The 23,812-nt window shown below is 41.5% G+C and overlaps 1 protein-coding gene across 8 annotated transcripts in view; it reads left to right on the forward strand.

The window, feature by feature from the left end:
* The first annotated feature begins 1,430 nt into the window (after window positions 1–1,430).
* Window positions 1,431–23,812, forward strand: part of LOC117351923 (meiosis-specific kinetochore protein-like) — a 41,329-nt gene continuing 18,947 nt past the window's right edge. For 7 of the 8 annotated variants that reach the window (XR_004537526.1, XR_004537527.1, XM_033927821.1 and 4 more), the window contains exons 1-10: window positions 1,431–1,762; window positions 5,157–5,256; window positions 6,791–6,881; window positions 9,849–9,873; window positions 12,180–12,323; window positions 15,438–15,566; window positions 18,479–18,518; window positions 18,776–18,834; window positions 22,506–22,597; window positions 22,745–22,915. Coding sequence is in view for 6 of the 8 variants with exons in the window: in XM_033927821.1 (XP_033783712.1) it covers window positions 1,561–1,762; window positions 5,157–5,256; window positions 6,791–6,881; window positions 9,849–9,873; window positions 12,180–12,323; window positions 15,438–15,566; window positions 18,479–18,518; window positions 18,776–18,834; window positions 22,506–22,597; window positions 22,745–22,915 (1,053 nt within the window). In the remaining 2 variants the exon portion in view is untranslated. The remainder of the gene's footprint in view (window positions 1,763–5,156; window positions 5,257–6,790; window positions 6,882–9,848; window positions 9,874–12,179; window positions 12,324–15,437; window positions 15,567–18,478; window positions 18,519–18,775; window positions 18,835–22,505; window positions 22,598–22,744; window positions 22,916–23,812) is intronic. The other variant, XM_033927825.1, reaches the window with a different exon arrangement.

Consider the following 23,812-nt stretch of genomic DNA (forward strand, 5'->3'; position numbering starts at 1 on the left):
TTATAGGCGATGCTTCAGAGGCTTGTGTGCCCTTTAGTAGACACATACAAGGTCTATTGCAAACTGTGGATAAGGACAAGCCAGGAATTCTTCCCTGGGGGATTTCCAAGGAGAGAGATCTTGCACCCTTCCTCCAAGCAGCTCCCAGAAGGCCACCTTAATGAGACTGAAGTTGGGTGGGTTAGCACCCCTGAAATCAGTGCCAACAACACCCATTCTCTCTCGATCCCTAACTGCCTCCCTCCCTGCGATCTAGTAGCATCTCTGCCCACTTGCCATCTCCCTCATCAATAGTAGTATCTCTCTAATCAGGCCCCCTCAAAATTAGTTGTCTATCTTGCTGTAGCTGGCAGATAGCTTGAAGCCCTGCTTGCTGAAGATCACCTCCTCCTCCAGTGTAGCAGCCAGAACTTTGCCTACCCACCCACTTGCTTGCTTTTCATGTATGTGTGAAAACAGAGCATGCACAGGAGTAATAATAATAATTTTATTTTTATATACTGCCAAAGCCAAAGTAGTTCGAGGCGGTTTACAATAAGAAGAGCTGGACATTCAGCGAAATAAATAAACAATTAAGTCATAGAATATATGAATAATTGTAGGGAGGATGGGGGACAGAGGAAGTTTACAATGAGAAGAGCTGGACATTCAGCGAGGAAAAAAAAATGGCTTAGAATATATGTGAGTAGAGTACAGGTAACAGGTATTATGAGTTCTTGGTTACAAATCGGTTAAACAGGTTGATTTTAACTAGTTTTCTGAAGTTGAGGTAGGATGAGGAGTGCTTGATGATGTTACCCAGCCAGCCGTTCTGTTGACTTGCTTGGAAAGCAAGGGTTCTGTCAAGGAATCTTTTGTATCTGCAGGTTTTTAGAGTAGGGTGGCTAAACATATGTATTCTGCGAGTAGGTCTGATGGAATAATCCAGTTTAAAATGGGAGACCAGGTATAGGGGGGGAGGGGGGGGGGGGGTTAGACCAAGAATGGATTTGAAACAAAGGCAGGCAAATTTGAACAGTACTCTTGCTTCTAGGGGCAGCCAGTGGAGTTTTTGGTAGTAGGGGGTTATGTGATCCCATTTTTTAATACCGAAAATCAGTGGCACTGCTGCATTTTGTAGAGGCAGGGTGCAGCTTGGGGCCACTGCCACCAGCAGTAGTTTGGCAGTTCTGGCTGCTGGATCAGTTCAACTGGTGTGGGCTAGCTCAGGTATTTATATTTTGCATTTTGGTAGGGGGCATGAATGGGGAGAAAATGAGGAGCAAAGCCACTGAGGCCTCTCAGGCTCCCTAGTCCAGAGGAAGCAGACCCCGCCCCTTCCTTCCCATTTGCTCTCTCTTCTTCCAGCCCCGCCCACCTATCTGACGCAACTTCCTCCCGCGTTCCGCCCACTGCCTGACCCAGTTTCTTAGGCTCGGCAGGGCGGAAGTTACGTCAGGGGGGGGGGCGGTCGGGCGTCTGGAGACGGGACATCGGGACCTTCGACCTCAGAGCTAGCTCGGTCTGAAGGTTGGGAATTTAGGGAAGTCGTTGAACTTCGGGCCCGCGCGAGCGTCCCGAATGGCTGACGTCGGTAGCAAGAAGGCGCGGCCTGCTCGACGCCTGTCCCCGCTCCCGACGCGCGCCGCGACCCGTTCTCTGGCTCCGCAGCTGCGCCCCCGCGCGGCGGCCCCAAGTATCGCATGTTCAGCCTTCAACGTCTCTAAGGGGAAGAGCCGAATCGAATGTGCAACGCTCGTACCCGTCCATAGGAGGCAGTGCTGTGGGTGCTTGAGCAATCTCTTGAATGTGTCCAGGAAGGGAGAGCAGCCCCCAATCATTTTGCAAAGTTGGCTCCTGCAGACGTGAAGCGCACAGCCTTGGGGATCCTCATCTTACCCTCTTCCTGCCTATACAGCTACCGATCTGTGGGATCCGCAGGAGGAGGGTACGACGACGATCCATGGGGTGAGGTCTGCAGGAGTTAAAACGAGGATCCCTACAGACCCCACACCATGGCCACTTTCTTTTTAAGGCCATGCAGTCTTTGGGATCCCCATTTTACTCTCTCCCCTTGTACCCTACCATATTAAACAAGCATCACACTAAGTGACAACAGTTGGAGGCCTGTTTTGGCAGCTTATCAAGGCCTGGGCTCAGTGCTCAGATCTTCCATTGTTTGGGCTCACTGGCAACTGGGGGGGGGGGGGTTAAATTACTTCAGAACACTGACCCACAGTAACTGGATTTAGGCACTAATACTGGAGCTGCTAGAAGGTGTCTTAGTACACAGACCTGGCCAAGATCTGTACTTAGTGGGAGTGGGCTGAGTGAATTGAGAGGAGAAAAACATTAGATAGCTGCAAATGGTTTTAAAGCCCAGTCAGGTTTTCAGGATATGCACCAGTTAGATTTGTATGCAAGTTTATTTCATGCCTATTTATGGTGGATATCTTGAGAACTGAACTGGCTAGCTTTGCTGCAGACATTGGGATGAAACCATAGCTCAACAGACTGAAACAGCTTAAATTTACTGTACATAATGAGAGGGGCATTATAAACTTATAAGTTATACAAGTGTATATCATGCTTTACATTACAGTGATTCTCAAGCTTCTGTTAGGTTTTCAGGATATTTATCAGATCAATTTGCAAACACTACTTCTTTGGTATATGCAGTTTATTCATGCAAACCTGTTTCCCCAGGACAGGCTTGGGAATTGCTGCTTTACAGAGACACATAATGGACACTTCCAATACTAATGGTGCTCAGACGCCAGTTGCTACATCCAGCCAGTTGGGTTTTTAGGCTATCTGTAATGAGAGAGCGTTGCACAACTAGGAGGCTATGTATATAAATCTAAATTATGCAGATTTATTGTGAATTTTCTGAAAACTGGGTTAAGAATCAGTGGGGTTTACAGTCTCATCAAGACAGGGTGTACAGTGAAAAAACAATCTACCGTAGTTTGGCTCATAGGAGAACAGTCCCTGCTTGAAAGAGCTTATAATCTAAACAGGCAAGACAGACAAACAGGATGTCATGGATACAGTTAAGGGGAACGGTTAATCAGCTGGCTGGGTTGGAGGGCAGAGGAGTAGGGTTAAGGATTGAAAGCTATATCAAAAAGATGGGTTTTCAGTTTGCTTTTAAACAAGGGAAGGGGTGTGATGGACAAACGGGTAATTTATTCCAGGCATAGGGGTTAGGTAACACTATTCTTATCTACTTGGGAATCAGTATAAGACCATCTGCCACAAAATGTTTATTTTCTCCTTAATGTTTGACACTATTTTTTAACAATTGCAGCCATTGGGGAATGAGTGGAGATAGGGACAAGAACTATGTCCCCCAGACCCTTTGGGATTCTGAGGAAGACAGGGCCTGTTTGAAAGGCTGGGCACTTTCTATTTTTCTTTGAACAAGATATGAATGCTGTTATGATTGTATTTTCCTAATTCAGAAGTATTCTTTTGTGGGAAAAAGATTTTGATGTATTCTGATATAACAAGGCAAACTCAAGAGAGAAGGATTTTTCTTTTAGGAATGAGAACTGAAATGGTATTCCTGAGTGCATCATTTTCTATTGGCATATCCCTGTAAATATGTTATCAAGTTCAGTATCTTGAAGTGAAGTACACCTTCTTTTCACTGGAGCAACTTGAGAGACTTTCTTGATACAAAGAAAATGGTCCTTGGGACTACCTAGCTTATTTGGTTGTTGGTGCTAAGCCTTTGATTTATTGTTTACCGGTATTTTCCTTGAATTGATCTCATGTATGTGGTTGGAACTCTACTCCTTATTTGTGGTCTAATGAAGATGTAAATTTATTTTTTCTTATTTGAAATTTAAGTAAAATTTAGAAAGGAAGAAACTTATCAGACTTGTGAATTATAATTTTGAAAGTAATAAATACAGATTGGAAAAAAAAGAAAGAAAGGGTGGGCTTTGCAATATTTATGCCCAGAATTTGAGGGGGGTGGGGTGGGTATGGTACTGCTAGAAAAGCAGGATCTTGAAGTCACTTATGGAGAGGAGTCTAAGGGACCTTTATTAAAAACATGTCCTGAGTCAGTACTGTCAGACTACCAGGGCTTGGAAGTCTCAGGGGATTGAGATTCTGAGGTTTGGGCCATGAGTGGTTTTTAAATTGTATTGTTACTATGCAATAGTGTTATATTTTTATTTTTCCAGAGTGCCAAAAAAAATGCCACCTTAAGAATCCTTTTTTTTTTTTTTTTTTTTGCAAGAACAGGTCTATATTGGCTTTTTGGTGTGCTCATATTTGCTAATTCTGGCTTTTATTTAAAAGATGTATAGACCGCTTTCATTCAGGTTGGATTACAAAATGAACACTATAGAATGAGCTGCCTTGCACAATTGCAGCAGCTTAGTCATGTCAAATTTATATAAACTTTCACATAAAAACAGATTTTGCATGAGCATTTATTACAGGTACAAGAATCCTGTATCTGAAATTCCGAAAACCGAAATTTGATGCAAACTAGAAGCAATCAATTTCCCCGATGTGAACGCTTTTCTCCTCACCTCTACGCAATTCAGTTCAGAGGGCTGGAAAGTGGTAAAGAGCTGCAGATCCCACTCGAGGTGACAGTGAGAAGCAGAAACGGTGCGAGGGCTAACTTAACATTATCATTCCAAAAACCGAAATATTCCTGGTCCCGAGCATTTTGGGTAAAGGATCTTGTACCTGTACTAAGGAAAGTATGTTTTCAAAGTGACTGTGTAGAAGTGCACATGCAAAATGCATTTTTACAAAGTGACTTTGCATTTTTACAAAGTGACTTTGCATTTCTGTGCATGTAACCCAAAAGCTGTGCCTGTTCCCGCTTCTGGCTACTTTTGCTTTACCCCCCCCTTTTCTACGAAACTGCGCTAGCAGTTTCTAGCACGGGGAGCCGCGCTGAATGGCCCGCGCTGCTCCCGATGCTCATAGAGTTCCTATGAGCATCGGGAGCAGTGCGGGTCATTCAGCGTGGCTCTCTGCACTAGAAACTGCTTGCGCAGCTTCGTAGAAGAGGGGGTTAGTATCCTACATTAGTTAGGACAAGTGGGTGATGTTCCCTTTCCTACCAGCAGATGGAGGTAGAGGGCTGAAATGTCCAATCCAGCTACTTAATATTTGCGTAAATAGTTTCAAATAATATTTTTTAGGGTTGAAGAAAAAGAAAAAAGCAGTAGTAGAAACCTTAACCAAAATCGAAGAGAGTTGTGAATTAAATACAACATACATCTCTAAGTTGACAGAGCAGAGGTTAGTTTGCAATTGCAATTGTTACCGATTTTTGATAAGAACAGTAAGGCTAAACTATGAATTATACTTTGAAAACTATGAAACTATGAAAAGTTAAACTATGAATTCCTTTTATTGTTGAAGCCCAAACTGTATTATTTAATTGTTGACCAGATGCTTTATATTTCTTCTGTTGAAATCTGAGAGTTATAATGTATTTATCTCTTGACAGCACGGTTTTTAACGTGTTTCCACAGTTATCAACTGATTTAAAGGTCTGCCAAGCTACCTGTATACACCACTGACTCCTGCTTTCCTATTTGAAATGTCATTTCTTTCATTTTGAATAATAATAATTTATTTGTATACTGCAAGAACCATATAGTTCAGAGCGGTTTACAATGTTAAAATAAACATGTTAAACACCAGGACTACAATTACTACAATACTCAATGCACTGCACATATAAGACATTTTTCAAACAAGTAAGCTTTCACCTGCCACCTAAAAACCAAGGGATCCTTTTACTAAAGCATGCTAAATGCTAAAGCATCCAAATGATATAATGGACGTGTTAGCATTTAGCGCGCGCTAAGACACACTAGTGCGCCTTAGTAAAAGGACCTCCAAAAAAGAATTTGAATGTAAAAAACAACCCTGCAATTCCTCCAGAATTGCACAACCTGAAAAGAGAGCAATTTGCCTATATAACAGCGCCTTGGCCATCCTTGGTTTGTAGGGAAATTAGTGGTTCTTCGAATAGGGCGTAGAACAGATATGAACTGAAAACCCGCTCGTCCAAATAAAAGGGGGTCAAGACCGTTCAGCACTTTAGAAAGAACACATATAAACTTAAATAACACCCTTACTTTAATAGGCAACCAATGCAATTATCTTGAATTTACCAATGATCCAATATTGTAACCCACCTTTTATAACTCTTTTGTAATCCGCCTTGAACTGCAAGGTAATGGCGGAATAGAAATCTCTAATGTAATGTAATAATAATCTGCCGTATAATCATTTTTCCTCAATCAAAAAGTCAAGCGCTGTGCGGTATTCTGTGCAATTTGCAACTGTTTAAAAGTTTTTTTTAGGAGCAACCTAAAAAAAATCAGATTACAGTAATCTAAAATGGTCAATATCAATGCTTGGTCCAACAGTCTAAACAGGCGTTAAGGCCCTAGCGTGGCTTTGGAAAAGGAGCCCTAAGTCTAGATCGGCCCACATCCCTTCAGCTCTAGGTACACAGCAGGATTCAGAGGCCTAAAATGTCCCCAGACATGTCCAAAAAGCCATTTTGATTATTGGTACTTGGACGACCTGTCTTTTAGATCGTCCAAGTGCTGACTTGGGCAGATTTTTAGACATATTTAAGTTTTGATTATGAGCCCCATAGCCTATCAACTCTGAGTGCCGAGGAATACTTGACTTTTATTGCGGCACTGCATTACTTTGGAAGTAATGCTAACATCTGCTATAGCAAATAACACATACTTCCAATACTTTTCATATTTCTGATATGCATTTTTTCTCATTTACTGTTCTTGTGTAGCTTTCAATTGTGTGTGGTTGAAAATGCAAATGAAGCTGACGAAAACACACTCCATCAAAGCTGTAGAAGAGAGAACTTCAGTGAAAGGAGCGTAAGTATGTTGATTACTTTTGGCGAGACAAAAATGTTTGGCTTTTGGAATATGAATTAAGCTTTTAAGACATCACAAGTGTAGCTGAGAGTGGTAGAAAACTTATACTGTAACTAGAGAATGACGGGACAAATTTGTCCTTGTCCCCACAGGAACTCAATTTCCCCGTGAGCTTTGTCACTGTCCATGTCCCATTCCTATAGGCTCTGCCTTAACCACACAAGCCTCAAATACTTATGATTTGAAAGTGTTTGAGGCTTGTGCAGATGAGGATGGAGCAGGGACGGAAAAAAGCTTGCGGGGACAGGACGGGAAAATTAGTTCCCGCAGAGATGGGGAAAATTTGTCCCCATGTCATTCTCTAAATGTAACTATTGCAAATTGTAACCTGTTAACTATATATTGTGTATGTTGACCTGTAACCCTTCCTGGGCTCTTTGGGGAAGACGGACTCAAAAATGAATTAAATAAATAGGAACTCCCTGTTTGTTTCTACTGTATATATAAGTACATTTGTTATGCAGCTTCTCAGTATCTCTCCGCTCTTATTTTGCCCTACACTCCTCCCCTAGAGCTCTACTCATCTGGTAAGTCACTCTTATCTGTACCCTTCTCCTCTACTGTCCACTCCAAACACTATTCCTTTTTTCTTGCTGCATCGTGTGCCTGGAAAAGACTTCCTGAGTCAGTAGCTCATGCTCCCTTTCTGGCTGTATTCAAATCTAGTCAAACTCAGATGCGGGGAACAATGTCCAAAGGCAAATTTGAAGAAGGGAAATCAACCAAAAAACACTTCCCTTACAAAATGTACTTAAACGTAAATATAAAGCTTTCAATGTGAAAAGTTTGTGCTCGGAGACCTGAAGCCCCCAAGCACCTCACCACCCAATCATTGTACAGTCTTCCACATTAGATAAGCTTTATAGGTTGAAACAAAGCTCAATAATATAATATGTTGTATTGTTCATTTCTTTGCAAAAACTTGCAAAAGTAATGCACTTATCTTTCTGTTGCAAAGAGATGAACAAGGTTGACCCCTCCTCTCCAAAGTTCTAGACTCTGCCGCGTTGAATACACTAATACAGTAGTCCAAAAGGGTTATGACAAGGGAGTGTAACGCCTTATACAATTGTATCACCAAAAAAGAGATCAGGTGTCTACAAATCATTCAAAATACTGCAATAAAGCTCATTGAAAATGCAAATAAATACGATCACGTACCTCCACTCCTATTAAAGGTGCATTAGTTACCCATAACTCATAGAATAACAAGGTTTCAAGGTTTATTAACATTTGATTTATCGCTAAATCTGTTTACAAAGCGATGTACATAAGTAAAACATAAAATATAGAGATACAAAATTAAAACGCAGTAACATAAGTTTAAGACAAGACAAACTTGAGATGGAGGGAAAGAAAGGGAAAAGATTACATCTGTCTTAGTTAGGAAAACAAATATGGGAAAAAACAAGGGAAAGGGTTTGGTTAAAAAATTAAAATGCTAAGAAAAGATTATATAATATTAAGAATTAAAAGCGTCTTTAAAAAGGTGTGTTTTCAAAGATTTTTTAAAGGAATGCAAATCTCTTTCGATTGTAATATATTGTGGAAGAGAATTCCTATAAAATCCTATTCCTATCCTTTAAAACATGTAATTCTAATTTTCCAGATTTCCCTTATAAACCATTGAGAACCCTCAGATCACACTCTCGACACCTTTTAACCATTCCATCGATCAGACTCCTTAGTTTAACTTGAAAAACAAATTTCTCGGTCACAGCCACCCACACTATGGAACGCAATGCTCCCAGAACTTCGAGAAGAAACTGTTTTAGATCGTTTCAAAGGCAAGTTAAAAAAATTATTTTTAAAGATGCCTGAACAAAAATTCACTTACAGCCAGGATCCCTCCCTTAATGGTTTGCTATCCTATTTGAATTGTATTTCTAACCCATCTTACCATTCGTTACTGTATGACAATGTGTTATTTGTCTGATGAGCAGTATATTAAATTTGAATAAACTTGATAAAGAACTTCTGCTCCTGACATCTAGTGAGTCGGGTCCCGTGACCATGACAATTTTAATTTTCTGTTACTAGCAGTTCTGCTAGATGGAGGGGAATCATAGTAGGCAACTTTTCAAAATGATTGGGAATATGAAATGCGGCAAGGTTGACCCCTCCCTGGATACAGCGAAGGAGCTTACTACTACTGATATTATTTATCACATATATAGCACTGAAAGGCATACGCAGTGCTGTACATTTTGACACTTAATAGACAGTCCCTGCTCGCAAGAGCTTACAATCTAACTTGGACAGATGTAGACATGACATATAGGGTTTGGGATGTAGAACCCAAAAGTGAGAGGAGTAAGGAGTTGAAAGGGGCACCCAACATCCACTGGACCTGCCGAGGCCCCTGGGTTGTGTATTTGACACCCCTGATTTAAATACTAAATAACCTGCGGAGAACTTAACAAGAGAAAGTTTACCTTTGATATCTGCTGCTATTAGCATTTACATATGTTTTTGCTTATGGCTTAGCTTAATTTTAAAGATATAAAGTGTTGAAGGTCTTGAACTATTTCAGGCTGTGGTTCATTTCCAGCTTTCATTTTAACATTGGGGCCCTTTGACATCTTTTATGGGTTCATTGTAGTTGCCTTTTCCTTTGTTCCTGTTGGTATATTGCACACACACACACACCAGGGGAAGGGAGGGCGGGAGGGGGGTATTTCTTTGTATGGTTCTATTCCCTTATGAAATGTTGGTTGGGTGGGTTTTTTTTTAAATTGTTGTATGGATTATGATTGATTATAAATGCATATATGATTAATATTATTTGAATAGATACTGTATTGCATTTTTGTTGGTTTTGAAACTCAATAAAGATTTATAAAAAAACAAAAACTGTGGTCATTCTAAATAATAGATTTTTAAAAATATACTTTTCATTTGTTACAGGAATCTCCACCTGACAGTTCTGAAGGTAAAACAGCTCTAAAAATAGTGCTATAACCTCTCTGTTCCTATTCCAATCCAGCCTACACGCCCACCTTTGAGGCTGTTTTTTTTTAAATAATTCTTTATTAAATTTTCAGTTCTTACAAAAGTGCATCATAACATACATGTCATAACCATAAGAATTAAGCACTTATAAACATTCAGAAACAGTTTATCACTACTCAAAAAATACCCTTCTCCCCTCCCAACCACCCCAGAAAAGATCAAAAATCAGAGAATCATTTAAACGTATATCCCCCTCCCCCCTGGATGTGCAATTAATATGTCAACAAAAATTAAAACTATAACAGTTCTACAAAAGACATCAATGGGCCTCATATTAATTTGAAAATTTTTGTGTTCCCTGACAAATCAGCATTCATTTTTTTCATATTTATACACTAAACATAAATTTGCCCACCAGAATGTAAAATTAAGACAGTCCCAATTTTTCCAGTTGCTCGTAATCTACTGTACAGCTGTACCCGTCATATTTATCTAACGGGGCCTTAACATGCAACACAGTTCCACAGTTCCGAGATTCTCGGAGAGAGCGGGAACTTGAAGGACTTGAGCACACGCAGATGCTCAAGGCCCAGCAAAAAGGACGACAGATCTTCGGGCACCGGCACCGGCACCGGCATGTCCTGTGCGTTGGTGCCGGGTGCTAGATGGGGGGTAAGCAATGTGTGCGGGAGGGGGGGATGTTGGATTGCAGTGGGGGGCCAACGCGAGCGGGAGGGGATTCCGGATCACGAGGGGAGGCCTTCGTGAGTGGGGGGAGCAATGCCAGTTCTCGGGGGAGTAGAGCAGTGCCGCTGGCCTCAGGGGGGGGGTGGAACAAATTAAGCGAGTTTCCCTTACTTTCTATGGGGAAACTTGCTTTGATATATGAATAATTTGGTTTACGAGCATGCTTCTGGAACGAATTATGCTCATAAACCAAGGTTCCATTGTATAAGGTGGATCAGTTACTAGAGCCTGGAGCACACTGTGAGTCAAAGTTATCACCACCAAAAACAAGACCTTCCAGGTCAGGCACTTCAAATCATGGGAATCTGGAGGCTCCAATAGGGGGTTTTCGACAGCTAGATTATGGTTAATCAAGCCTGTGGTTCTGCCTCTATTTTTCCCAGGCCTCACTCACACTCAACTTTTGACTCTATTCCTCTAAACTGCCATGCATACATAAAATTTGGTTCTAACCGGATGGGGACTTTTGCCGACAAACTTCCTGTATCCATTTGCCTAGTTGACTGCATTTCCTTCAAGCTGTACTCATTGAGGGTTGTGTCCCAACTCGGTGTTGCAGTTGTGGTGGCACCTGTAGCCCACTTGAAAGCAGCCTTCATGGAGGAAATTTGCAGAGCTGCAACATGAACATTTATTCAGACATTCACATCCATTTGGAAAGGAATGAGACGTAGGTTTAGACAAATGGTTCTCTAGAATCCAGCTCCATCCCCTTTAGGCCTATATTTTTTCTGTTCCAGACAGCCTTTCCCTCCCTCCCTCTTCCCCCCCCCAAAAAAAAAAAAAAATGCCTGGGTAAAAAATATAGAAAAGGTTTCTTGCTACAGAAAATGTCAACACTTTGTTACCCTTTTTGTTTCTGTAGCTGTTAAGACTTGCTTGTCCTCCAGAGAAAACCAAGTTATTTCCTGTGTTCTCTGGACAGCAGGACACAAATCCTTTCACTTCACGAGGAGTTGCAGTCTACTCATAGTTAATAGCTAGACTGAGTTGGTCCTGTGTGACAGCAGCAGGTGGGAAATGGTGCCTATATGTGGCGAGATGGCTCTAAAGCTCTTAGTATCATTAAGCTGAAGTAGATTCCCACTTGGGTTTCGTTGGTGATGTCATTCATGCTGTGAGGACTTGTATCCTGTTGTCTGTGGAGAATACCTGATACAAACAACAGAATCCACCTACCTCTCAAGTTGTCTTCTCCTTCGAGCTATATTAAATTTGAGTTGGAACAGTGCGCATGCACAGTGAAGCATATGAAAAGCTTCCTCTGTGCTGGGTTCCATCGGAAGACAGCATCCATTTGTGAGGACTGGTTACCTGGTGTCCATGGAGAACACATGCTACAGGTAAGTAATTTGGTCAAACAAAAATAGTAATATAAATCCCATTATGAAAATAATTTCTTTTATTGAAGGTTGCACCCGCTGCTATACCTTGGGTATTCTTTTTGACTTATCTAGTTATTTTCTGTGAATTCTGCAGGCTCGTGAATGTTTGCACATAACCTAAACCCACACGTATAAATTTGTATTTTAATTACAGGAATGACTTTACCTACTGGTGTTTCTTCCTTTTTGTTGGATTGTCTGGACTTTTCACCCATTTCAGAAACCACAGAAACTATAAAGAGTGACTTAAGTAGTGGTCTGTCACCTGAAGAATTCAGGGGAGCAGAAGAATGTTCAGGTAATATTAAAGTTTTTGTTAGAGATGAGTAAAAATGTTTGCATTTGAATAAATCTGTAGGACTGTTTGGATCCTCCTTTGTATTGTTGCTTCAGTAGCAGCTAACCTTGAAGTGGAGACAAGCTGGGGAGGGGGGGCTTTGGGTGAGAGAGGGAACAGTTAGGGGCTAGTCACAGGAACCAGTTACTGGTTGATTTTGTTTGATATGGTTGTATATTAGGTTATTGTATTTTGGTTTATAATGTTGAGGCCTGGTCGGAAAGAAGATACCAGGATTGGTGTAATCCTCTTTAGAATTGCCTTGATCAACAGTAGCTCTTTGCTGATGATACCAAAATCGGCAATAGAGTAGACACCACTGATAGTGTGGATAACATGAAGAAAGACCTAGAGAAGCTTGAGGCATGGTCTGATATTTGGCAGCTAAGAAATGCAAGGTCAAGCACTTGGGCTGCAAAATCCCGAGGTAATGGTACAGTTTAGGGGGTGAAGAACTGGAGCAGGACTTGGGTGTGATAGTATGTGACGAGATTAAGGTGGCCAAACAGGTTGAATAGGCGACGGTGAAAACTAGAAGGATGCTAGGGTACATAGGGAGAGATATGGCCAGTAGAAAGAAGGAGGTATTGATGCCTCTGTATAAGACTGGTGAGACCTCATTTTGAATATTGTGTACAATTCTGGAGGCTGCACCTTCAAAAAGATATAAAAAGGATGGAGTCGGTTCAGAGGAAGGCTACTAAAATGGTGTGTGGTCTTCGTCATAAGGCGTATGGGGACAGACTTAAAGATCTCAATCTGTATACTTTGGAGAAAAGACATATATTGGCATTCTTAGAGCAGTAGTAAGGTGGTTAGCAATGAGAAAACTAGAGGTAAGTTAAAAGCATAATTGAAGGAGAGATAAAGGAGAGAGTTAAGAGGGGGAAAAACTTGTTTAGAAAGACACATTTTATAGATTCATGCTCTTGCCTGTTTGTCTGTCATGATTAAAATGTAAGCTCTATTAGGCAGGGACTGTCTCTTACGTGATTATGTTTAAATATATTTATTAAAATTTTGCAATAAAATGCCAGAAAAACAAACAGAAAATGGAAACTGTGTTCTCACGTATGTGCACAAAACTATCCCCACCCACCATCAGCCCTCCATCCTCCATCCTCCCCCAAATCCCATAGAATGATAATGGTCCAAGAGAACACAAAGTAGCATGTGATCAAGTTCACAAATTCAGTAATCTACTGTGAGCATGAGGAGTAAGATCCATCCAGAAACACTGCCAAGTCTGACAAAAACGACAGCCAGGTCCCATTTCAAGATCGCCAACTTGTCTCCGTTCTAAGGAGGCGTGAACTATCATCAGTGATCTCCATTGACTGTGAGAGGGCAGGTCTTACGCATTTTATGTACAGCACTGCATGCATCTGGTAGCGCTATAAGAATAATAATTGTTGTTAAGATGTTTTTTGAAGGTTGGGTGAGAGGCTTCTGATCACAGTTCTAAGGGGAAATTGTTCCAAGGTTTTGGCACAGCATCTGAAAATGATGACTCTCTGTTGACATCCCAGTGAAAATCAGAGGAAGGGGGAAGGAGCAGTAAGGCATGTTGGACTTGGGGAGGGGGTGGGGAAGGAAGAAAGAGATCCACTAAGGGAATTGAAGATGAGAAAGGGGAGACTGGATGCACAGAAGGAGGGAGAGAGATGTTAGATGTGAGGGATGAGTGGAAGAAAAAGAAAATGGGAGACGCACTGGCCTGGAGACAACAGAAAGGAAGACACCAGGATGAAGCTGAGGCTGAAAAGGTAAGTACAGACAGTGGTGTAGTGGGGGGGGGGAGCTGGGGGGGCGGTCCTCCTCTCTGCCCTCAAGCTCCTTCCCCACCCGCCCACTACTGCTCGCGCACACCACTTCCACTTCCCCCATACTTCTTTTAACGTTCCCGGCACGAGCAGCAACCCCAACCTGTTGCACCAGTGCCGGCTCTTCCTCTGTCGTCCCTTCCTGGACCCCCGCCTAGGAAATGACATCAGAGGAAGAGCTGGCACTGGCAAGAGCAGCAGGCCGGGTTTGCTGCTCATGCTGGGAACGTTAAAAAAGGTACAGGGGAAGGGAAGGGGGCGTGTGTGTGCGGCAGGGAAGGAGGGAGGGGTGGGGGGTAGAGAAGGGAGTGGGGAAGGGAACGCCACTTCCCCAGGTGCCTCTCACCCTTGCTACGCCACTGAATACAGAGGAAGGAAATGAGAGAATGTGGCGCAGTGGTTAAAGCTACAGCCTCAGCACCCTGAGGTGGTGGGTTCAAACCCACACTGCTCCTTGTGACCCTGGGCAAGTCACTTAATCCCCCCATTGCCCCAAGTACATTAGATAGATTGTGAGCCCGCCAGGACAGGCTGGGAAAAATGCTTCAGTACCTGAATAAATTCTTGTAAAGCGTTCTGAGCTCCCCTGGGAGAATGGTATAGAAAATTGAATAAATATAGCATGAAAAGTTTCAGCCTCTTATAACCAGAGCTGATATTGTGACATCATAATGCCTCATTCCACCAATCAGAGCCATCCTCATCAGTGATGTCACAATGGCTCCATTGTCCTATACTTGGCTCACTTTTACTACATTTTCATTTCTAGAGTGGGGCAGTGGTTAAAGCTACAGCCTCAGCACCCTGAGGTTGTGTGCTCAAACCCACACTGCTCCTTGTGACCCCTGGGAAAGTCACTTAATCCTCCCATTGCCCAGGTACATTAGAAAGATTTTGATCCCACCAGAAAAGACAGGGAAAAATGCTTGAGTACCTGAATAAACTCATATAAACTGTTCTGAGATCTCCTGGGAGAACAGTAGAGAAAAATGAATGAATGAATACTGTAGGTCGTAGTTAAAAGATAGAGAGGAAACTACAAATAAGTGTTTTGTGATTGATTTTCATGAATAATTTGTGTTTGTTAGATCTTGTTTAAAAATATCTTACATATAAATTGTGATTTAAAAATCTTAATTTTCCTGCATTTACGTGGCGAAACATAAGTATAAGATGTAGAAAACATGGTAACTGTTTTATAGGATCCAGTTCTTGCAGGTCTTTAATTTGGCTTTTTATTTTGCTGAATCAGGTCTGAAAAGGACCATAAAATCTCCTGCGGTGGACTGGCTTCCATATAAAAATTCTACTTTGTTGGAGTCCAGCAAAGCCTTGAACATAGACCTGGTATCACAGACTACAGATCTTTCAGCAATTCTTGGTAATGGTTTTTAAAAGTTCTCTTTCATTTGGGTCTTTTATTTCTCAATCAGTTCATAGACAGAACTGTCTTGAATCCTTATTTTACACGCCGCTCCGTATGAGCAAAGGAGAAAGCTTGAGTGGGGCTGCCATAAGGACAGTAGAGTCTCTTACCCTAAACTCCTGATTGCGCCTTCATAGTCAGGTTTCTATCGCATCCCGGCGTCACTAAATGATCAAATGATCAAAGGCGCTTGTCCCTGTCAAGAATGAGTACATTAATTTTGTCCTTCTATTCTTTATCATTTTTTTTTTTTATTTTTTTATTTTAAACTTTATTTTATTCAACAAAATGAAAAACAATACACAGGCAGAATGCCAACAGCAAATCTACAATCCCCCACAAAAAACACAGCCCCCCCTCCCCCAACCGAGTGATAAAGCAGAAGTCATAAACAAAGGAAGAATAAAAATAAAAAACACAAAAAAAAACAGGTGCAGGACTCAAAAAAGACCCCTCCAGGAGCCATACCTAGACCAAATACGATGAAACGTACCACAGGTATCATTATTCAAAGCAGTCAACTTAGACATCAAATAAATTTGGTCTACCTTGTTCAAAAGATCAGAACGAGTAGGCAAATAAGTACGTTTCCAATAAGTGGCCACGCTAAGTCTAGCTGCCGTAGCAACCAGGGCCACAAAATGGGTCTGATCACTATCCAAACTCCCCAAAGGATAATTAAGTAAAAACACTTCCATGCGCAATAATATGGGCATATGTAACACATCAATCACCAGTTGTTGAACCATCCTCCAAAAAGGTACAATCTTATCACAATCCCACCAAACATGCCCAAAAGTGCCTAGACCTCCACAATTATGCCAGCAGTGCCCATCTTATTCTTTATCATTTTTTAATCACATTTACAAGAAAAACAAACTTCTTGTTAAAGAAATCCAGCAGAATAAAGTTAATATATATCATCGAAAATCAAAATTTGATAAGTAGAATAATTGTATAAGCTTCCTTAGACCCCGATATCATAAGGGGAGTTAAAGCCAGAATAAGGAGAAGTACATTTCTTAATCAAAAAAGGAAATAAAAATGACTAAGGTAAGACTATAACGCAAGTTTGCTAACAATTATTTCGGTGTCAGGTCAAAAGCGCGCCGGGACAAAGGCGCGAGCAGACAACTGAGCGCAGTGCGGAGGCGCGCGCCGAAGAAAAAGACTGTTTTTAGGGGCTACGACGGGGGGTGTGGGGAGTAACCCCCCCACTTTACTTAATACAGATCGCGCCGTGTTGTGGGGGGTTTGGGGGTTGTAACCCCCCACATTTTACTGAAAACTTAACTTTTTCCCTGTTTTTAGGGAAAATACGTTTTCAGGGAAAATACCAATGAAGTAATTTTGTTTCCCAGGTTTTCTATTGTAATGCCTATTCTATTGTGATGCGGTGTTTTCTGTCTTGCTGGCACCCTCCTCCATCTTCCTGCTGAAAGCCGCGGGCAGCGGATCCTATGTGCCTCTAGCTGCTGACCCAGAAGTGTTCCTCTGACGTCACGACATCAGAGGGAACACTTCCCAGCTGCAGGAGGCGCATGGAAGCCGCTGCCGCGGCTTTCAGCAAACGCTGCAGGAAGATGGAGGAGGGCGCCAGCAAAACAGAAATCAATTGTATAACGCGCTCACGCATATAACGTGCATGGTTATGCTCGGTTTGTAAAATTGTGTATAACGCGCGCGTTATATGCGTGAAAATACGGTACATAGTAGAGGCAAAGGGAGATTCAGATTAGGGGACATTAAATAGTAGAGGCAGAGGGAAGAGATAGAGGAAGGGAGGAGGAGGATTAATAGAAGGGAAGACGAGGTTCCGGGTAGGTTACTTGACAGGTCATTGGGGAGATATTAGTAGAGGGGTAGGAGGACAACTGGAAATTTTCATGGATGGGGAAGGGTGCGAGGGAGGGGAATAAGAAGGCTGTATAGTTTTTTTGAATAGCAGAGTTTTGATTTCTTTTCGGAATGATTTAAAGTCGGTTGTAGTGGTCAACAGGTTGGGAGATGGAGGGGTCCAGCTTCGCTGCCTGCGTCGCTAGGAGGCCGTCGTACATCTTCTTGCGCTGAGTTCCCTTGAGTGGTAGGTAGGAGAATAGGATCTGGGTTCTTCTTAGTCTGTGTGTGCAGTTGCGAATTAGACGGTTGTTGAGGTTGGTGGGTGCAGTTCCATTTATTGCTTTGAATAGTAGACAGTAAAATTTGAATGGAATTCGAGCTCGTATTTGTAGCCAGTGTGAATCTAGGTAAGCGTTAGTGATATGGTCAAATTTTCCGAGTGAGTAGATCAGCCTGAGGGCTGTGTTTTGAATGGTATGTTTTTGCAACATTTTCTGCAGGCGTCTTATCTTTTAGCAAGGGCACAATATGTGTATTCCTATTTATTTATTTGTTTTTTTTTCAGGGAGGGGGTGCTCACGTGGAGTCCTTATGATCACTCACACATGTCTCTATAAGTACCACCTGTGCGGCCTTGTATCTTCGCAGGCCTAAAAAGTATAGTATCCTTAGGATCCCAGACCTATTATACCTCGGGTTGTAACGGATGCTGCCTACTATAATTCCCCAAATATGCTTAGTCTAAGAAAAATACTAGAGCAAAGCAGAAGGAGCCATTGGATAAAACTAGCTCCCAGAAGTAAAGCCTATAAACAATTATAAGCCAGACAGGTGGGGAAAGCCACGGTTTATCCATGAGAGTGAGCAATAGTCAGCTATTTGTGACCTAGGTTAGCCATGGTCAGAAACAGGCTACTGACCTAGATGGACCCTCAGTATGAGCCAGCATGGTAGTACTTCTACTCATTTTAATGTTTCTAGATTGTATTCCTGATGTAAGCTAAGGATTTTTTTATTTTTAATTTTAGATCCTTCTTCAAATGATAATCACGTGGACAAAAGTTTGAGGTAATGTGTGTCGTGAAACTCGGGACTGGAGAGAACTTGCAATCACTGTATTATTCCTTACTAACAGTAAACCGACTTGAGTTATACGCTGAACTGTTTATAAGTTGCCAAGTTGAACTGTTAGAATTTAATTCAGTTCCTTGGGTGAAAAACGAGTTCCCAGATCAGAATAATAGATGATTATAATATTCATTATTACTTTTGAAAAATACAAATACTTTGTAAGTTATGCAAGTGTTAAACCTTTCTATTCGCAGAGAGCAGTTAAAAGATGAACGTTCTGAACGTACCCTGCAAGTGTCAACTATTGTAGCAGGTAAAATATTGATCAGGAAGTTATCACCAAACCAGCCCAGGTGTCTGAGTGGCAGAGCGTCCCTAGTTCAATTCCTGGGTCCGGTTTTCCAAACTCCAGCTTGGCTAGGGATGCTGTGAGGATGGTAAGAGATGGGACCCATGGTCATTTCCACAAGCAGCAAATTGTGGCTGGATTTAGGACCTATAATTTTAGAGATATGGGTAGAGCCTCAGGACCCTCGTTACAAAAACCAGACTAGGAGTTGGGTAAGAAAGGTTTCTTAAAATAGGGTGAATTGTTCTTGAGTAGTTAACTCCTGTTGAGTTAGAATAAAAATGAGGACCTACTGAGGTAAAATAAAAAGGCTGATGCTTAGAGCATTCATTTTTTTAAAATTGCAAATGAAGTTTGTATTTTTGAAGTGTAGTGTAATAATTGTATATAAGGAAGAAACCTACAGGAATAAGAATAGATTCTGGCTCACAGGGATTTGCCATTTAGATAAAACCAGTTACATTGAATAAGATAAAAGATTTTTTTAAAATGCAATGAGTCAGTGAAAAAAAGAACCATACATAAGAACATAAGAACATAAGAATTGCCATCTCCGGATCAGACCCATGGTCCATCGAGTCCGGCGATCCGCACACGTGGAGGCCCAGTCAGGTATACACCTGATTGTTCTAATCACCCATATCCCTCTATGCCTCTCATAAGGAGATGTGCATCTAATTTGCCTTTGAATCCTAGCACAGTGGATTCCTTAATAACCTCCTGTGGAAGAGCATTCCATGCGTCCACCACTCGCTGCGTAAAGCAGAACTTCCTGACATTTGTCCTGGACTTGTCACCCCTTAGCTTCAAACCATGTCCTCTTGTCCGTGTCACATTGGACAACGTAAATAATTTGTTTTTCTGCTCTATTTTATCGATGTCTTTCAGTATTTTGAACGTCTCTATCATGTCCCCTCGCAGCCTCCTCTTCTCAAGGGAGAACAATCCTAGTTTCTTGAGTCGTTCCTCATATTCCAATTTCTCCATACCTCTTATTAGTTTCGTTGCTCGTCTCTGCACCCTCTCCAGCAGTTTTATATCCTTCTTTAGGTTGGGAGACCAATGTTGTACACAGTATTCCAAGTGTGGTCTGACCATTGCTCTATAAAGCGGCATTATGACTTTCTCCGATCTACTCGTGATTCCTTTCTTTATCATGCCCAACATTCTGTTTGCTTTCTTTGCCGCTGCCGCACATTGTGCCGACGGCTTCAGGGTCCTATCTATCAGTACACCCAGGTCCTTTTCTTGTTCGCTCTTACCCAGAGTTGCTCCTGACATTCTATACTCGTGTTCCTTATTCTTACTACCTAAATGCATTACTTTGCATTTCTCCACGTTGAACTTCATCTGCCATTGCTCTGCCCATTTCTCTAGCTGATACAAGTCGCTCTGGAGTTCCTCGCTATCTTCCTGCGATCTGATTTCCCGGCATAGCTTTGTGTCGTCTGCAAACTTAATGATCTCACTGGATATTCCGCCTTCCAGGTCATTGATATATATATTAAATAGAATCGGCCCAAGTACCGAGCCCTGGGGCACACCACTAGTCACTTTCTCCCAGTCTGAGAACTTCCCATTTATGCCCACTCTCTGCTTCCTGTTTTCCAGCCATTTGCCTATCCACCTTTGTATATCTCCCTCTATTCCATGGCTTTGTAGTTTCCTGAGAAGTCTTTCATGCGGAACTTTGTCGAATGCTTTCTGGAAGTCCAAATAAATTATGTCCACCGGCATTCCACTATCAATTTGCTTGTTCACGGTCTCAAAAAATTGAAGCAAATTCGTTAAACATGATTTCCCTTTCCTGAACCCATGTTGACTGGGTTTCAGCAAGTCGTGTGTATCTAAGTGCCGGACTATGCTATCCTTGATCAGTGCTTCAACCATCTTTCCAGGGACAGACGTAAGGCTCACTGGTCTGTAGTTGCCCGGTTCTCCTCTCGATCCTTTTTTGAAAATTGGCGTGACATTCGCTATCTTCCAGTCATCTGGTATCTGTCCAGTTCTGATTGTCAGATTGGTGAGTTTTTGCAATAACTCTCCGATTTCAATCTTCAATTCTTTTAAGACTCTCGGATGAATTCCATCCGGTCCAGGGGATTTGTCACTTTTAAGTTTGTCGATCTGGTAGTATATCTGGTCCAACTCCACTTCAACTGTGGTGAGGCTGTCTTCTATTACTCCATTAAACACTTTCATTGCCTCTGGTATTTTTGCAGTATCCTCCTCCGTAAAGACAGACGCAAAGAAGGAATTTAGTTTGTCCGCAATTTGTTTATCTTCCTTAATGTACCCTTTTCTTCCCTGGTCGTCCAGGGGTCCCACCGCCTCTTTTGCGGGTTTTTTCCCTTTCACGTATCTAAAGAAGGGCTTGAAGTTCTTGGCCTCTTGCGCTATTTTTTCTTCATAGTCCTTTTTGGCATCCCTCACCGCCTTGTGACATTTCTTCTGTTCGTCTTTATGTTTTTTCCATGCTTCGGTCGTTTTGATGTGTTTCCATTTTTTGAAAGAGTCCTTCTTTTCTTTTATGGCTTCCTTCACCTGTCTGGTAAGCCATGCCGGTTCTCCCTTACCTTTTGTTCTCCCTTCCTTGGAGATCCTCGGAATGTGTAGGTTTTGTGCTTCTGTGATAGTACTTTTCAGTAGGGACCATGCCTGGTCTACTGTTTCAATTTTATCCACCTTTTTCTTGAGTCGTTGTTTCACCATGGCTCTCATGCGATCGTATTTGCCCTTTTTAAAGTTAAAGGTTTTGGTTAAGGTTTTGGCACTTTTTCTATTCCCGATGTCAAGCTTAAAGATGATCACATTGTGATCGCTCGTCCCCAGCGGTACCGTAACTTCTACTTCTTTTGTCGGTCCCGTGAGGCCATTTAGCACCAAGTCCAGGGTGACGTTGCCTCTTGTCGGCTCTTTCACCATTTGGGTTTATTTCCTCTGTCCTTGTAGAAGTGCAATATGATAGGCAAATAGCAAACTGTGGGTAATGAGGAATTTAATTTTGTATTGAATATTGACGAACTATGAGAGGATAAAGTACTAAGTAGAAACCAGTATAGCTACTCTTCACTTAATGACCGATCTGGTTAATGACCACCCGGATTTATGACCAGCATCAAGCGGGGCAGGAGCGATCTTCCTATGCCCTTGCCCCTGAAAGCCGCAATTAAAAATGGCTGCCACAAGTTCCCAGGGCAGTCTCGAGAGACCGCGGGAACTCATGGCAGCCATTTTTGACTGCATTTTTCTCGGGACAGGAGCCATAGGAAGACCGCTCCTGCCCAGCTTCACCGCTAGACCACCAGGGCTTTAGGGTAAGCTGTGGAGGGGTCCTAGACTTAAGGTTTGAGGGGCAGGAGTGATCTTCAGACACCCCTCACTTAACAACCTAGTCTTACGAACAGAACTCGGTCATTAAGTGAGGAGGAGGAGTTAATTGAAGTTGAGTGCTTGATCTTCAATGTATGCAATTAAGTTATTGGAAGGTACTTCTCGCCATGAATAGTGCTGATAACTTTATATGGATGCTTATTTGCTTTTTTGATGTTATTGGCATTGTATCTTGTAATACCGTATACCAAAAAGACTGCATTTGCTGTAAAATAACAAGCTTTATTAAACCTAAAATGCAGGAAAAAAGGTGTGTAAGTTGGTGTCTGCTAGGGAGAAAACACCAAAACAATCAAAAGGAATGTGTCCAGTTCTGAAAAGACCAGTGTCAAAGGTGAGGGCATTTAATGTTTAAACTTTATTTTACCACGGGATAGTTGACGTTCTTGTTTTATCATGTATTAATTTTTACTCATGTCCGTACTGCCTGTACCGTTTGACAATTTTTTTAAAATTAAATATTTCATCCATTTTATGATAGGACATTCTAAAATCTAAGTATATTAAATGCAAAAAAAGAGTAAACTCTTCCAGCCATTTGGATAATGAGATGCCTTCCTGTGATGTTGGTAGAAGCCAAACAGAAATGTCAAATAATTCTGCAGGCGTGATTACACAGCGGTTACACACGAGAACATCTGAACCTCACAAAGTAAGTCTCGACAAATATCAAAAGATCCCAGCTTGCTAGTTTTATATAGGAAGTTAAATGAAAGGGAGCCACATCCTCCAGTCAACCTCATCTTCAAGTTTATTAAAAAAAATTTTATATCGCCTAATCAGACTTCTAGGCGGTGTACATCAGTAAAAAGGTATTAAGTAAGGTAAGTGAGGAGAAAATGTACATGAAGGGAAGCAATCTTCTGTTCCTTGTTCTATAGTCCAATTCCCCATGATGGTACTAACTTTCGTTTTCACATTGACAGTGGCACATACTCCAGGCAATTTTTCCCTGTGGCCACCATCTGCTGCTCCATTCTGCTCTATGCTTATTGTTATGTATATTGGACTAGAGAACAAGGAACATGTACATTTTCTCCTCACTTTTATAACCAGATTCCTGAGGCAGGCCCTTTGAGGGGTCGAAACACAATCATGTCGAGTCATTTTATGAATCAAAAAGGACTGTAGACTATAAATTATACTCATTAAATCATTAATTAATATTTAGATTTAAATTTTGCAAGGACAAGCCTCAGATTATAGATTACATCTTCCCATACTGGGATTTCTTCAAGAGAAAGAAACCATCTTTTCTCTTCCTCCTTTATAACATCACCGGCTTGAGCCCCATCTTCCTATCAAATTAATTAATTGCTTCTTATTAATCTGCTACTTTCTAAAATGCATAAATCTTACTATTTAAATACTCTCCAATTTTATTTCTTTCACTATTTAAATATCACATACCATAAAATTAAGAGTTTTATATATCTAGATTATTTAAATAGTGAATGAGTTTTTAGATTATTTAAATAGTGAAAGAAATAAAATTGGAGAGTATTTAAATAGTAAGATTTATGTATTTTAGAAAGTAGCAGATTAATAA

This window comes from Geotrypetes seraphini, chromosome 18, assembly GCF_902459505.1.
Source record: "Geotrypetes seraphini chromosome 18, aGeoSer1.1, whole genome shotgun sequence".
Taxonomy (NCBI): Eukaryota; Metazoa; Chordata; class Amphibia; order Gymnophiona; family Dermophiidae; genus Geotrypetes; species Geotrypetes seraphini.